This window comes from Aptenodytes forsteri, unplaced genomic scaffold, assembly GCF_000699145.1.
Source record: "Aptenodytes forsteri isolate BGI_AS27 unplaced genomic scaffold, ASM69914v1 Scaffold16, whole genome shotgun sequence".
NCBI classification, from domain to species: domain Eukaryota; kingdom Metazoa; phylum Chordata; class Aves; order Sphenisciformes; family Spheniscidae; genus Aptenodytes; species Aptenodytes forsteri.
In genome coordinates this window covers 1,945,708-1,961,943 of record NW_008794753.1, presented here as the reverse complement: position 1 = coordinate 1,961,943, position 16,236 = coordinate 1,945,708, and the positions used below count along the sequence as shown (strand labels likewise).

At 40.2% G+C, this 16,236-nt stretch overlaps 1 protein-coding gene and 1 long non-coding RNA gene across 8 annotated transcripts in view; both read left to right on the top strand.

Annotated features, from left to right (window-relative positions):
• TNFRSF14 (TNF receptor superfamily member 14) overlaps positions 1 to 3,017 on the top strand; it is a 7,469-nt gene extending 4,452 nt beyond the window's left edge. For 2 of the 3 annotated variants that reach the window (XM_019470726.1, XM_009274129.2), the window contains 5 exons: positions 572 to 727; positions 1,148 to 1,238; positions 1,790 to 1,947; positions 2,264 to 2,280; positions 2,878 to 3,017. In XM_019470726.1, coding sequence (XP_019326271.1) covers positions 572 to 727; positions 1,148 to 1,238; positions 1,790 to 1,947; positions 2,264 to 2,280; positions 2,878 to 2,982 — 527 coding nt within the window. In that variant the 3' untranslated portion in view covers positions 2,983 to 3,017. The other variant, XM_009274130.2, reaches the window with a different exon arrangement.
• A 110-nt stretch (positions 3,018 to 3,127) lies between these two features.
• On the top strand, positions 3,128 to 9,417 carry LOC103894699. 5 transcript variants are annotated; one of them, XR_657333.2, is made up of 5 exons: positions 3,128 to 3,414; positions 3,742 to 6,761; positions 7,332 to 7,832; positions 8,022 to 8,129; positions 9,118 to 9,417. It is a non-coding gene; the product is annotated as an uncharacterized LOC103894699 (long non-coding RNA). The 5 variants fall into 5 exon arrangements; XR_657332.2 differs by having other exon boundaries at positions 3,128 to 3,863; positions 4,262 to 6,761; XR_657330.2 differs by having other exon boundaries at positions 3,128 to 5,405; positions 6,664 to 6,761.
• The last annotated feature ends 6,819 nt before the right edge of the window (positions 9,418 to 16,236 follow it).

Here is a 16,236-nt window from a genome sequence, read left to right as displayed (position 1 = left end):
GAGGGTGGTGAGGCACTGGCACAGGTTGCCCAGAGAAGTTGTGGATGCCCCATCCCTGGAAGTGTTCAAGGCCAGGTTGGATGGGGCTTTGAGCCACCTGGTCTAGTGGAAGGTGTCCCTGCCCACGGCAGGGGGCTTGGAACTAGATGATCTGTAAGGTCCCTTCCAACCCCAACCATTATATGATTCTGTGATTTAAAGGCTCCTTTAGATTGAAGCATGGTGTCTAAAGAGCTGTCTTGGAATGCTTGGAATTTCAGGCCTGAAAGAGCTCCTGGTGGAGCTGTCCTGCTTCACCAGGACAGCTAATTTAAAAACAGAGTTGTGTTGGGAGTATTTTGCTTTTGCCATGAAGGTCACTTAGGACGGACGCAAATGTGACCCAAGATGCTGTGTCTGTGAGGAACTGGGCTCTCTTTATACATCAAAAAAGGAGTCATCTTCACTAATCCTGTTAGTTCTGGTGCTCTTCACCAGTGCATCAAGGCAAGGCTAAATGTTCACTTTTGCTTTTGCATCTGTTGATTGTACCCATGTAAATACTGTGGCTGTGCGTGTAAATTTCTCTTAGGAGCCAACCTAGTGCCAGAAGTAGCCTGTACCTATACGAAGAATACTGTGTGTGGCTGTCTGCCTGGGTATTTCTGCAGTTATTTTGGGACTGAAGACTGTGAACTTTGTCAACGCTACACTGTCTGCTTTCCTGGCACTATGGTAAAAGAGAGGGGTAAGCCAACATAGCATCAGTAACACCAAACTTTCTTATGGGGAGTGCCTTTGGAGTTTGATTTTTGAGGAGGCTGGCTGTCAGTTCATCCAGAAAAAAAGTAGTGAAGGATCAGTGTGAACGGATAGGGCCAGCCCATACGAGATATGATGTATACTGGTCCACTGTGCTGACTGTAATTGTCAGAGCACCAGTGCACAGCTGAAAGCTTGCACGATCTATGTAAGTCCTAGATGCTGAGGTAGCTGATGTGGCCAAGAATGCTTTTTTTCCTGTCTGCAAAGACAGAAGTGTGTGAGCTTTGGTCTGTAATGAAGAGTCTCTGCAGCAATCACTTGGTCATTTACAAAGATCATGCTGAACTGAAGCTCTCCTTAGGCATAGGTGCAGATAGAAATCCTGTTGTCTTCTCCCTTACAGGCACGAAGACCACTGACAATGTGTGTGAAGCCTGTCCTCCCGGAACCTCCTCAACAGCCAACATGTCCTACAGTTGTACACCGTGGCCCAGGTAAGCAGCTCTTACTCTTTATGGGTGTGGGGATATTCTCTTTAACTTTTGGGTCTGCATTTTGCTGTCTTCAAAACAGCAGTTTCCTGCTTCCAGTAAGGCACCAAGTGTGGAATCCTGTTCCTATGTCCCACTCCTTCTTGGGAACAGCTTAACTTCTCTCTTTATAAACTCACTAACATGACAGATTTTGCCTTCAGCCTCTTGTCATAACTTGTCAGTGCACAGGAGAGTCTCAGACAGCTCTAACAGAGCTGGATCTGGACCCACGAAGAGCAGTGGACTCCTCTGGGTACCTGGGTTTCAGCTGACACATCCCTTAGCTACAGTAGAACAGGTGAGAGTTTGCTTCTGAGGAGAATCAATTTGCATTTACAAGCATTGAAACAAAGAGGTAAAAGGCAGCTCCTTCTTGGATTACCCACCAAGTCAGAAAGACTTTTGTGAATGCCCCTGGATGTGGAGGTGTGATGTTAAAAACAGTACAGCAGTTCCACTGCAAGGTCTGCTCACAGGCTCTAAGAACACAATTATTTCTTTTCTCACAACAGACTTAAGGAGAGCGGCTGGGTACCAGGAGGGGACGGGAATCCTTCCTCAGATTCCTCTGTTACAACAATTGTTGGTTCTGTTGTTGGAACCGTGCTGGTTGTTGCAGCTGGCCTTACATATATCTGGCAAAGGAAGAAAAGGAAAACTTATGTGCCACGTAAGTACGAATAGCATGTGTATAAAGGGGTGGTTTTGTAATAGCTTAGTATTCCGAAGAGCGGTCTTCGTTTCACTAGATGTTGAGCTGAAACCTTAACAGCCAATTAGAGGTGAACTGCAAGGAAATTTCTACGTTTCTGTGTGCCACAGTTAACCTGTTGTAATGATGCCTCCCTTAGGGGGTGTGCCTATGCCGGCTCACCGCTGAACCACTCCTACATACATGTAAGGACAAGATAACACAATTAGAAAAATGCGTTAGTATAAAGTTCACCTTACTGCATTTTGATGGGACTGTTTCCTTTTCTTTGCAGCGGTGCAGGAATCAGTGGTGAGTATCTCTCTCTCTCCTTTCTTTTTTTTTTGTAATATGTTGACATCTGAAGTAGGTTTTTTGTTCAGTGTTTGCTTGTGCTATGTGTTTGATGGGCTCAGTGCGTGCTGGAGCAGCTTGTGGATACTGGGAGTGCCTGTGAGTTCCAGAATCCCCAAAACTACACAGGATAAACTCATTTTATGTGATTCTCATTAGGAGGCTTGGGATCTAGTCCCTAGGCCGTTATTATCTCCTGACGTTGTCTAAGAATGAATATTTAAGGGGATTTAGGAGATGGACTCCTACTAAGAAATACGAGTCTGACTTACATAACTGTGTTTATTTACTCTCCATCCTACAGTATTATGTATGCCCTAAAAGTTCCCGTTAGTGATTTGCAAGATCTGGTATCTGTGCAGACAGTGATGCGTTTCATAGGAAAAACATTGAATGGACTATATAATTTGCACTTCTCATTTGAGAGGGGACCTACAGTGACTCTTGATCTTAAGAAAGAAGCAAAAGTCTAACTGTTAGTAGTGAAAGTAGCAGGCATTTGCTAATAAAAGCTGACTCTTCATACTCTGTGTTTTCCTTTGACATGTTTTAAAGAGTGGACAGCAGGACCAGACTTTGTTATCCGTGGAGAATGGGGATCAAACAACTGTTCCTGTGCAGGAAACCAGTGCCGATCCTGAAAAAAACAGGCCTGAATAGCCATTTTTGTTTGAATTATTGTAGACAATGAAGATGGTAAAAAAAAACAACAAAAAAAACAACCACAAAAAAACCCCAAACCCAAAACACCAAAAACAACAAAAAAAACAACCACAAAAAAAACCCAAACCCAAAACACCCCGACAAAAAAAAGCCCAACCTTTTTTCCAAATATTAATGGAGAAAAAGACAGCTTGAAAATGAAAAGGAGGGTCTGCAAAGAAGCTAAGGAAATAGCCAAGAGGCATCTTCTGAAGCATCAAAGTTTGAAATAGCTGAGTGATCAAGGCATTGGTCAGTATCGTCAGGGCTTGTAAAGCGCTTTCCTTTTACATCCCTGCTTTATGGAGCTGTGCTCTGCGTGGTATGCCTGGACTTACTTTCTTACCAACTTGGACAGTTATCACTTGGTATGCCTGTAATTATTCCAAGGTATGTTTGTTAGTGGGAAAAAATAGCTTTTTTTCATTTTAAAGATTCCACATAACTAATACATAACACATTTTCCAAATGTATTTTGTACAAATTTTTCCTTTTTAGAAGCAAAGAAAATAGTAATGGGAAAAGGAATCTTGCACAGCAAGAAACGTAGCTTTTAGTAATGTCATGAATCACATATACACAATTACTGTCTTTTGCTAGTCACCTCTGCTCTAATCTGTGATCATGTGTTAAAACAAAGAAAGTAAAAGGTCTTATGTGAACTATGTGCATAGAAATAAAGTTCTGACTAAGGAAAACACATTCTCTCTGTAAAAGGACTTCCCTGTTACCTGAAGAAGTGAAAACACTGAGTTGCTTGGCATGTTGGCATTATCTTGAGGAAAAGCAGCATTCTTAAAGAGCGTCATGGTGGACATAGATTTTTGAGGAAGGATTTGGTGAGTGTAGTAATGCTTTCTTTATCAGCTGAGCCTGAGGTGAAGAATTGTATCTAAAATGAGATGTGGAAGAAGATGGGGAGAGGCATGGAGAAGACACACGATCGGTGCAGTGGGAGGCCTGGGAGGAGGTACTGGGGCTGATGGAATCAGCAGATACTGCGATGTACTGTGAAAGCATCAGAGTGGCAGGGTGAGAAGCTTGTGTTGCGCAGGGTGCAGAGGGAGCTGTTAGTGGAATTAGAGAGAGGCTGACATGGGAGATGTCTTTGCATTTCCGTTTTGAATGACTCTGAGGAAGAGCAGAGGAGTGGAAGAGAACAGCTTGCAGTAATTGATATGGGCTGCCTATGTTTCTGCTGCATTAATGCAGTCCCTCTGAATTCATGTTCACCCAGGCCACAGATGTAGAGACCGCTGCTCTTTGACCAACAAACTCGTACACCTCTTCCCCGTATGACTATGAGGAATGGAAGAAAATGGGAAATGGTTGGTTTTTTGCTTAGGGAAAATATGATAGACAACTTCTTCATTTTTTTTTTAAACTATGTTAGTCTGTTCAGCAGAATTAGTTCTGTATTTTTTTGCAAAATAAGGTGACATTTTAGAAACTCAACATTACATTTTATAAGAAAGGTAGCTATACAAAAGTACAGCTCTATTGTAAATTCAAGCTGCAAGCAATGGACAGTTAAAGGTTTCAGAGAATGCTTTAAAATTCCTTTTAAAATTTCTGCTGTATACATGTAGATCTGTCCATGAAGAAATACCTTCTGTTGAAGTTCTAAGTATAAAAATGTTGTGATTTTTAGTGTTTTTTTAAAAGTTCCAATAAAAGTCATGCTTATGAAAACCTTTACACTGCAGTAATCACGGAAGGGCAAACTGTCTACAATTTCTTTTACTCCTAGCTATTTTTATATAAAAAAGGATGCCCACAGTATTTACAATCCCGATGTCAAAGTTGTGAAAGTATCTGAAACTAAAAGAGATACAGCCTTCGTTGATTCTTGTGTGTCTGCTGAGAGTCGCACAAAACGAACTTAACAAGCCCTGACTTCACTGCGTTTTTAGAATCAGTTTTACTTTCACTAGTCAAATACGCGACAAGTCAGTAAGGCAGTTCTAACACTGAAAATATCAGTGGCACCCAGCAAATGCATTACTATTTTTTGTGTTTGCCAGTTTTGTGGCTGGTCTGATAGGACTTACTGAGTATGTCACAATGAACAGTGAAGACATGCATGGAGCAAACACAGTTTTCTTCTTCCAGCCTTTTTTCTCTAGATTAGTTCTTCGGTAGCTGGTTAATGTTTCATGGGGTTGGATGTTTGCTAACATTTGGCTGACTGTAGAATTTGCTAATTGTTAACCACTGCTTGTTCCTCTGCAATACTTGTGTATGAAGGGTTACTTCCATTGTTTAGTAAAAAGGTTTCTTGAGCAAACTTTAAAGATAAAAGCAAAACCCCAAATGGAGAGAGTTCAGAGAACAGCGACAAGGAAACTTCAGCCTTCTCTGTGCTACATGCCAACCTAGGGGTAAGTTCTGGCTTTTTCTTATCTTCTAATGACTTAATCTTATTGTTGAAGGCCTACTTTGGCAGCGGTAGCATCCTGCTTTTGCACTTGCACTAGTGATAGGTGTGGCTTTGAACAGTCTTCAAATCTTACACCTTTGCAACTCTCAGTACGTCTTTCAGCTTACAGGTAGCAGGTGTTACTCCGTACCTTGCTGGCTGACGTGTACATTGTTCTCTTCCAAAAACGGGAATTGTGCAATTCATGACCTGGCAGTAACATTTCTGACAGGGTCCCTGGCTTTTTGGCGGGCATAGAGCTTGCTCTCGATATGGTGGTATTCAGGTTTTGAGGGTTTCATTGCCGTTCGTCTCTGCATAATCCAGATCTGTTAATTCTCACCTTGGGTTAATTAGAGTTCGTAAAGCACTTTGTAAACCTCAGTGGACAGGTGCTAGACACGTATAAACCTTTTATAGGTGCTGCAGGTGTGCTGACAGGCTGCTGCTGCACCATGGGCTGTCTGGTTGCCTTACAGTCTGTGTGATTTTTCAGTTACTATATTGGCATACTCTGGATCTTAAGTTATTCAGTATTACTTTTTTACTGAGCTGAACTTTTAATTAAACAGCTGTGAAAGCAGATGAAGATCTTAAGAAGGGAGAGGAGTTAAATATTACTGTTCTTCCGTGTTGTCCTTTGGAGGAGGGATTTATTGTGGTGTTTAGGCAGCAATTGCTCCAAAGATGTTTTTGCAAAGAAATATCTGTCCTCCAGCTCCATAATTATTAGATGATCAGAAGCTTGAGATGCGTTATCTAAAACAGCACAGAAACTTTGCCGTTTCATTACTGCTGAGACTGGAGAGGCAAGACTTGTAGGAAGAGGTAACTGATTAGAATTCTGGGGCCAGCACCACAAAGAACATTTCAGCTTGTATTTCCTGTTGACTTGAGAAACCAAGTTTGTCCTGCTAACCATTGGAAAGACCCTTTAAAAGATACTGTCAGACAGTTGGGCCTGGGTAGGAACTCTTGGTTTCTATGACTTCAGTTGCAGTTGGAAGAAGATGCTGTAGATAAGCCGGGAGCTTTGCAAAGTCAGGTAAAGAGACGGGATGCAGCATCAGACTAGGATCAGCGATCTACCAACTAAAAAAAAAATGGTTTTTTGGGTGCCTGCCATAGCAGCAGTGTGTTTAATGTCTACAGCAAGTGTGTGTTTGATGGAGTCTGAAAAAACTTGCTAATGTTTAGATGTGTCTTTTGGTCTGTTTTAGAAGTTGGAGCCTGATTTGTCACGAGGTGGCAGCACGGGAGAAGGAAAGACTTCATTTTCCTCTCATTCTGGCAAACATCTGAATCTTTCTTTTCCAAAGTATGTAATAAAGCTTCTCTGATGCTTAATTGCCTACGAATCCAAAATGGAATCAGATCTGCAGGAAAACACCTCTGGGTACAGAATTTTCCACTAGGCTAAAGTATTTTCTGCAGGATCTGCTAATTTCTGTCCGGTTACATGTATTTGTCCACTATCTTAGTTATTGATTAAGGTGCTCTGTTGCGGGTGGGGGTGAGAGGTGTTAGAGGGGGCTAAAATGGAGGCTGTTCACCAGAGTCTCTGACTGAGACAGACAAACATGTTATACGTAACTTAGCCTGGAAGCAACGGTAAATGACAAAAGAAGTACTGTGTGTGTGTCAGTCTTGCTGTCTGACAGCTTGTGCTGGTTTGGGTAGGGCAGTATTTGTGTGGAGAATACTTCATGTCTGAAAGCTCTGCAGATTATGAATATGCATCTTGTTCCTTCCTGGAGTGCATAAGCCCTGTTTCAGTAGTGAAAGTTCTGGATTATTGGGAATTCCTTTAAAAAATATTACAGACCTTGTTCTGGGGCCAAACAGTTTTGTTCTTACCTAACACTAAATACATTATTTACTTGTGCAGGTGGAGAAAAAGATGGTCTTGTACACGGCTCCCCAGGTGACTCTGTTCCTTTGAAAGTAACTGAAAGTCATTGCAACTGCTGAAGAAAGTATGAAACCTCAGGTAGGGGCAGGTGTTGCTTGTAGCTGAAATTGCTGTCCTGGTTTGAAATGGAGAAACCAGTTGTAGCTTAAACTTCACCTGATGATGGGATAAATAATAATCAGTGTCTTAGGAGCACAGCAAATGGTCCCTCTACTACCAACGCCGGCTCTCAAACATAGAATGCTCGTAAAGCTGTCTTCTGTCACTACCATTGGTGTTCACAAACTGAGTATGCAGCTGCTGCCACCAGCAACGTGCAACATAATGGTCGGATGCCAGGCAGTCGAGCAGAATGGCTGGACAGTACGATGGTTCATTGCACCACATGACACTAAGAAGCTGTGCTGGAAAATTTTACTTGACAGACTGAAGGTTTTCAAAGCTCCATCTGGTCGGGACCTGGATCTTCCTGGAAAGGTATTATCATCTCTGCTCTGAACTTTGAATTGGCAGTTGCGTTAAACTTAGATGGAAGGGAAGCTTACAGATGGCACAGGTGTCAGAGGGAAACCTAATGCCATGTGGTGAACTAAGTGCACGGTAACAGACCCTGCTGAACAAGCCACGATCTTATTTTGAAAGTCCTCTGCATTTATCTCTTTGTAGATGTTCACTCACTGATAGGCCAAGGTCAGTGAAACTCCGCTGCTGCCCCTGTCCTCACCTGGAATTGTTTCTCACTTATGGTAGCGCATCTCCTCTTCTGTGACCCTGGTGCGTATGATTATGGAAAAGTAACACAGTGGTCAATAGGGAGTGCCATTTCCTAGTTGTTTTGAGCCTCTCCCTTATCTCTATTCTTGTTTCATCACGGTCATTGGTAGCTAGTGTGATGCAGGGGGCTGTGACTGGAGAGGGGAGGTGTGAATGCAGTAGGGGTGAAATAAAAGGACGTGTGGGACTGTACAGGGAGGTTGTAGCTTATGCACTTGGGCTGTGCTGGCACAGACACAAAGTGACAGATGGAGAGTCTCCTGCAGGTGGGAGGCGTAATAAACCTACATGAAAAAATAAAGTAACTTCCATGTGCTGTAATAATAACTTGGAATAAAACCTCCCAGGCACATTGTAATTATCCCTTTAGCAGTTGCATATGCCAGAACTTCTAATAGCACATCTCCAGAGCTTAATGATTTTGCGGAGTAATTAAATTGTCAGCCATGTGAACCTCCTCCACCTGACCTCTGCACGGTTGTATGCCGTTTCCCTTGCTTGGCATGTATATACTGTTGTCACTTTCCTGAGTTCCCTCATGGTAGGCAGTGACTGCCTAGCAATCTCGTATCAGACAGTTCCATAGTCCTTCTGCTAAGACTTAATTGAACAAATATAAAAGAATGCAATTCTCAAGGCCAAAACTGTCCTATGAATATGGTAACAAAGAACAGTAACTTGTACTTTTAGAGAAGGATTATATGCAAATCTCACTAGCCCTAGGACCATTTCTGTTATCTGTAGAGTACACGCTAATACGATAATAGTTGTAGTATACTTGTAGCTGTTGTAGTCAAATTAAAACAGTTAATAGCGCTGTATTACTGGTCACAACTTTGGTTGACTCTTCTTCCGTAATCTCATGCTTTTGTTCTTGAGCGTAACTCTCTGACCTGTCTTGTGAGCAAGGGACCCTTCCAGCATGTTGGGAATGTACTGGGCTATATACCCTGCTCCCCAACCATAATTACTTCTGTATTTCTTACAGTGCAATGAAGAGGTCTACATCTGATAATGAAAACCAGGAGCATGAAATATCTAAGCAAAAACGAAGCTGGCAAGGACTGTCTTTGTTCTATTACTCCCTATTTGTGGTGAACTTGCCTTTTTGCATTAATAATCTTGTATGATAGCTGGACCACTGCAAATATGAGTGTCATATGTAAAAGATACTGTGCCAGATTCTATCCTTGAATTTGTGGTATTGTTCATATTGGCAATCCATAGTTTGTGTTATTTCTTTTTTTTCCCTTCATATATTGTCTCTTGGATTTTACATTAAAAAGCTCCTCCTCAAATTCGCTTCTTTTTTCTGATATTCCGCCAAAAGATGTAGGCTACCTAATTTTTCCATCCCTAAAGAAGAATTCCAATTGTAGTTTATCCTGAGGTACTGTTACTGGTTAACTTGTCAATAGACAAGTTAAACTTGTCTATTGAACAGTGTAGTATTTAAAATGTCCCCCTCTTCTTAATAACCCTAGAATAAAAACATTTTCACGATGGCAGGCAAACTACCTGAACTTGTTACGAAATCTGTGATTGTCAGGCTAATCTAGACCTGTTAGGATGAATCTCTGAGCAGAGGCTGGCAAAAGGAATTGTACATTCACAGCAAGTATTTAAAATGTCCCCCTCTTCTTAATAACCCTAGAATAAAAACATTTTCACGATGGCAGGCAAACTACCTGAACTTGTTACGAAATCTGTGATTGTCAGGCTAATCTAGACCTAACTGTTAGGATGAATCTCTGAGCAGAAGCTGGCAAAAGGAATTGTACGTTCACAGCATAGCAGGACTCCCCTGAGGAGTCCTAGGACAACTCCTTTTTCTCAGAACAAGCTGAGAAAGTAGGTGTCTATCACTATGATATGTAGGGGGCAAATACTAAAGGCATCTCAGGCCAGGATGCTTTTCTTGGAGAGTCCGTTGCACTGTAAACACCTGGCTTTTAAAGGCGTGTGAGGACAGAGGGAGGAAAGGCACTTTGGCCAACTTAGCTTACTGGAAGCGCCACGTGAAAATATCAGCTACACAAGGGTGAAAGTTTTTATTACCTGACTAAGAAATTTAGCTTTACTGTATGCATGCAATCTGGCATGGAAAATCTGAGTAAGTGAAGATGGACAAAATGCAGTTAAATAGAGTTTATTTTGCCTGCCACCATACACAAATAATTAAATAACAAAAGCTGATTTATCAGAGCACTTGACTGTCTTGTAACCAGTCATTTAGTGTTAAAACAAATTAAGATCCTTCCAATAGGAAACAGTAGTCAAATGATCTTTCTATGAACATCAGTTTTAGATGTGATGAGAAAGGTGACCCTCACTTAATGGCCAGAACAAAGCTTGGACAGCATTTCATACTAAGGAGGGCTGTAGATCATGTCTGGTTTTATACAGATAAAGAGCAATTTAGGAAAATAAAGTCCCTAGCCTATTACATGCACAATCCAATCCAGGAGCAAATACAAACTTAGTCTGTATGACAGTCAGTTTTAACAAGGCATGGGACATGAGCATTTGGTTAATTCAAGAGCAAAAACTCTTTCAAAGCGAATAAAAAACAGAATGGAACATAATTAGGCTTGTCTTCAACATCAAGTTGCAAACATCTTAAAGCACTGTTGTTATGCAGAACATAGGCTTCATAATTCTCACCAGATCACTGATATATTGGCCTCTTACCTCTCTAATGATGGTAGGCAGAAATAATATAATTGGCATGAAGCCTTTTAGGACATCAGAATCTCACCAATCCGCTGCTACATCTGCAATCTAACTACATGGTTCTAGTCCTGGATGGAGCCAAAAGCTCAGTTAGTCATAGTTTGAGTTGAACCTTCATGTCTAAATGAGTTACTGTCCATCTGTGCTTTACAGAGTCTGTGTTACCTCCTAACTAGCTTATCTTGTATCCTCTTTGTTAATCTTCGAGTCGCATGGATGATTTACTATGATATTATATGAAATTGCTTCTGTTGTGTTTTAGTAGCATTATTAAGTCTGACTTCAAAAGGTTTTGGTGTTCAGTATCAGAGAGAACTGGAAGTTACCAAAAGGGAGAAGCATTAAGTATAGTAATACTACTGTGAATTTGGGGGGGTTTGTATTCTATACTAACCCAGCTCTGAGGTAAAGTACCAGGAACACACAGTACCTTATAAACATCTCATTATGTGTCTCAGTAGAACCAAAAGTTTTAACATCTGAAGCACTTCAAACTGTATGGAGGCCTGAGCAGGACACATACGTGCCAGCTTCTGTACCTCCGGGTTTCCTTTAAGGGCTTTTAAGTCACTTAAAGGGGAGCTTAATCCTAGTGTAGAATATTGTAACTTTTTTTTTTAAGAGGGCTCTCAGAGCTTGTTAGTGCACTCTCCTAGTCACCATTTTTTTTTGTTTGTTTTTTTTAGTGTGGGTCAATCCTAAGGTTTTCAGGCACTTATAGATGTGAATCCAACAATTCCCATCTGAAACAAATATCCTTTCCTCCCACTTAACCTGCCTTGAATCAGGATCTTTGTTAGAATTAATGTGGTCAAGTGCAGTTCTCCTCAGGTAATAGACATAGCTGAAATAAACACAAAACCAAACTGCAGTTCAGGTTGCATTCCCTTATAGAGGTCTGTATATATAGCATAGTCTGTATATATAGTCATCTGAGGTGCAGCACAGAAAAGAATTACATGTGAACCACTTTTTCTATTACTATTAACTGTGTTGAAAGCCAGATTCTATCCGTTGTGTAGTATTTGTTTGCAGTAGGCAACTCTACCGGTGGGTGCTGAACAGTCTGCTCTTAGTCTTTTGAAGAGAGATTAAACAAATAAAATTGCAACTAAACCCTCTTACTACTTATTCTCCCTTCTGTACTTAACTCTCAGACTTTGAAGGGCAGAGAAGAGTGGTTAATCCCTGAGGTAGCACTGATTCTCTGAGAAAGTTACCTTCTGAGATTACTTTTAAGATAGAACTAAAATGTAATTGAACTATATATTCTCAGCTACAGTCAAAGCAGGAATTTATCTGTAGACTGATTTCACTTTAGCCGGTGAAATTCATGCAAAAGTCAGGAGGGTTTCATTCAGTGATTTAGCCAGCTCTTACTGTCATATGGCCAGAATAATTCAGTGGGCCATCTCTTATAGCAAAGCTGATTTTCATTTCCTTCCCTGTTGTTTAGATAATCAAACCTTTTGCTAGTGGTGCGCTAATGAAATCCGTGAAGCAAATGAATAGTGGGATTTGGCACTTGGTAAGCTAAGCACTAGTAGTTACTATCTTGCTTTCCAGTGATTTCTGTGCTAGAAGGAAAAGCATTTGCTGAAAGAATATTTAAAATTCACTACTAAGTGTTGGCAGTTTAAAATATTATCATTATATTAGAATGCTTACTGAGGAAAGTCACCCAGAACTCGCTATAGTAAAATGCTTGCTGAATTGGCTACTGTGGTTTTTTTTTTATTAAAATTAATACTTGTTACATTTTCAAGTGTAAATACTGAAAAATAGCCTATGGCAAAATGAAAAGGCACAGGATCAAAAACAGCTTAATTGTTTCCATGGATACACATTTGCTATTTGGCAAAAAATATTTTATACGCTTTCTACAAGAATAAGCATCATTTTAAATATATCTCTGAAGGAAGGGACCCTGTAATTTTAACCATAACGACAGAATTTGTACTCCTAAAAATGTGATCTTTCTATCTAGTAATACCTCACTTTAAGGTCATGTTACAGTTGTTCTTTGGAGCAGAGGAACTCAAGTGCAGTAGGAGAGTGCAGCTTTGCATTAAGTTAGCAGCCAACAGGCATCTTAAACATACAGCTCACTGTGTAACATACCGAGACAAATAGCAATCTCTTACAACAAAGCGGTAATCAAAGTGCAAGTATACAGACAGCACGAGAGTTTAAACTAGCTCTAACCTGAATTTGGGAAGAATGCACCAGAAACTGAATCAGAATACTGGAAAACGGTTCAGTGAAGCATCTCAAACAGGTTTGCTGAGTCTCAGAAGGCATAGTTGTAAGACATATTAAAATTATTGTTCCTTTCTGAAAAATAGATATATAGTTGTTCGTTGGTTTTCTTTTTTATTTAAGAATTAGTCTTTGTAACCCTGATGCGGTATCTTAATAACAGTCAGGACGTCATTTGAAACAGTCGTTTGTGTTCTGGAGCATACTGTGGCTCTCAGCACAGCCCATCAGTCACTGAGATACCTGTGTACTTCCCAGTGGAACTGTACGAGCTTTAGTGCTGTAGTTTCCTTGATTCTCACTACAGTAGTTGCACCATTAGCCTTGGCTGTGACTGACTGGGAGAACATCAGGCACGTCATTGGCAAGAACTGTTTGTTGTGTCACCAGAGTATGTGTCATTCTCGCCAGTGTTCTTTTTGGTTACCACACTCTGCATTTCTCTGCAGGATGCATGGCTGTGCCTTTTTTACAGTGGAACACCTCTGAGAATGCTTCAAAGTTCTGCAAAGATCCCATCACCCTAAACAAAGAGAAGGAACTTATTTACATGGATACAGTGCACGGAGATTGTTGCTCTGGAAAACAGAAAGCCACGTCCATAAAGTGATTTAGAGCCTCGTAACTCAATTACAGTCTCAGAATATGGGATACTTTATGCAAGAAAAATATAGCTAATGTGACTAATGAAATGCTAGAACAAACAGAGCACGTAGTAAGTGAGTTCTGGTCCATTCTCTATAGATTGGCAAATTTACCAGGCCAAGTAAAGGAATGTACTCTTCAGCAGTGTCCTATAAGCTATGGGAGAACTTCGGCCAAGTTAGTCTAGATTTATCTTGTCTGTTAGAATATAGCTGCTAGCAATGAGCCACTCTCTCCTTTTGTGCCGTATTGGTGCAATGGGTTGAACCAAGTAAGTTATCAATTAATAAATCAGTTCGTAAAACCCACCTGTATTTCAGAGGGCTGTGAACATCTGTCTTTATTGACTGGCTAGCATATTCTGGTCTGTAAGAACCACACCAAACCTAGACAAGGAGGATTAATCATTAGTGGGTCAGTATTAAAGGGAATTCAGTTTGGGGACCTTCTCACTGTTTTTCAAAGTTTTTCCTAAGAGCCATCCCAATTTGTTACAATATAGTTGGAGTACATTTTCTAGAGAAGGCAGAATAGATACAATTATTTACTAATTAGTTTTTGTTTTATTGAGTTCTTCGATCAAGATCTGATGCTTTGGGATAGATATATTAGCCCTTGATTTCACCCATGTGTTTCTTCAAACAGATGAGCTGAAGACCAAGAGTCTGAGGCACAACGCTAAGTGTGTTGGCCTACTGTCAAATATTTGACCTACTGATAAATGTTTGTTACTCTAAGAGTGTAAACATATGGGAGTTTCTGATCCAGGCTGAAGGGTGAAATTCAACTCGGCAAACTTAATTGTTTCTGCATTGTAATAAAGTGGTATAGAGGAAAATAAATGGAATCTGTAGCAACATCTGTGATCTGAATATGTATCCTATTTCAGAGCACAGAAAAGAATTACATGTGAACCACTTTTTCTATTACTATTAACTGTGTTGAAAGCCAGATTCTATCCGTTGTGTAGTATTTGTTTGCAGTAGGCAACTCTACCGGTGGGTGCTGAACAGTCTGCTCTTAGTCTTTTGAAGAGAGATTAAACAAATAAAATTGCAACTAAACCCTCTTACTACTTATTCTCCCTTCTGTACTTAACTCTCAGACTTTGAAGGGCAGAGAAGAGTGGTTAATCCCTGAGGTAGCACTGATTCTCTGAGAAAGTTACCTTCTGAGATTACTTTTAAGATAGAACTAAAATGTAATTGAACTATATATTCTCAGCTACAGTCAAAGCAGGAATTTATCTGTAGACTGATTTCACTTTAGCCGGTGAAATTCATGCAAAAGTCAGGAGGGTTTCATTCAGTGATTTAGCCAGCTCTTACTGTCATATGGCCAGAATAATTCAGTGGGCCATCTCTTATAGCAAAGCTGATTTTCATTTCCTTCCCTGTTGTTTAGATAATCAAACCTTTTGCTAGTGGTGTGCTAATGAAATCCGTGAAGCAAATGAATAGTGGGATTTGGCACTTGGTAAGCTAAGCACTAGTAGTTACTATCTTGCTTTACAGTGATTTCTGTGCTAGAAGGAAAAGCATTTGCTGAAAGAATATTTAAAATTCACTATTAAGTGTTGGCAGTTTAAAATATTATCATTATATTAGAATGCTTACTGAGGAAAGCCACCCAGAACTCGCTATAGTAAAATGCTTGCTGAATTGGCTACTGTGGTTTTTTTTTTATTAAAATTAATACTTGTTACATTTTCAAGTGTAAATACTGAAAAATAGCCTATGGCAAAATGAAAAGGCACAGGATCAAAAACAGCTTAATTGTTTCCATGGATACACATTTGCTATTTGGCAAAAAATATTTTATACGCTTTCTACAAGAATAAGCATCATTTTAAATATATCTCTGAAGGAAGGGACCCTGTAATTTTAACCATAACGACAGAATTTGTACTCCTAAAAATGTGATCTTTCTATCTAGTAATACCTCACTTTAAGGTCATGTTACAGTTGTTCTTTGGAGCAGAGGAACTCAAGTGCAGTAGGAGAGTGCAGCTTTGCATTAAGTTAGCAGCCAACAGGCATCTTAAACATACAGCTCACTGTGTAACATACCGAGACAAATAGCAATCTCTTACAACAAAGCGGTAATCAAAGTGCAAGTATACAGACAGCACGAGAGTTTAAACTAGCTCTAACCTGAATTTGGGAAGAATGCACCAGAAACGGAATCAGAATACTGGAAAACGGTTCAGTGAAGCATCTCAAACAGGTTTGCTGAGTCTCAGAAGGCATAGTTGTAAGACATATTAAAATTATTGTTCCTTTCTGAAAAATAGATATATAGTTGTTCGTTGGTTTTCTTTTTTATTTAAGAATTAGTCTTTGTAACCCTGATGCGGTATCTTAATAACAGTCAGGACGTCATTTGAAACAGTCGTTTGTGTTCTGGAGCATACTGTGGCTCTCAGCACAGCCCATCAGTCACTGAGATACCTGTGTACTTCCCAGTGGAA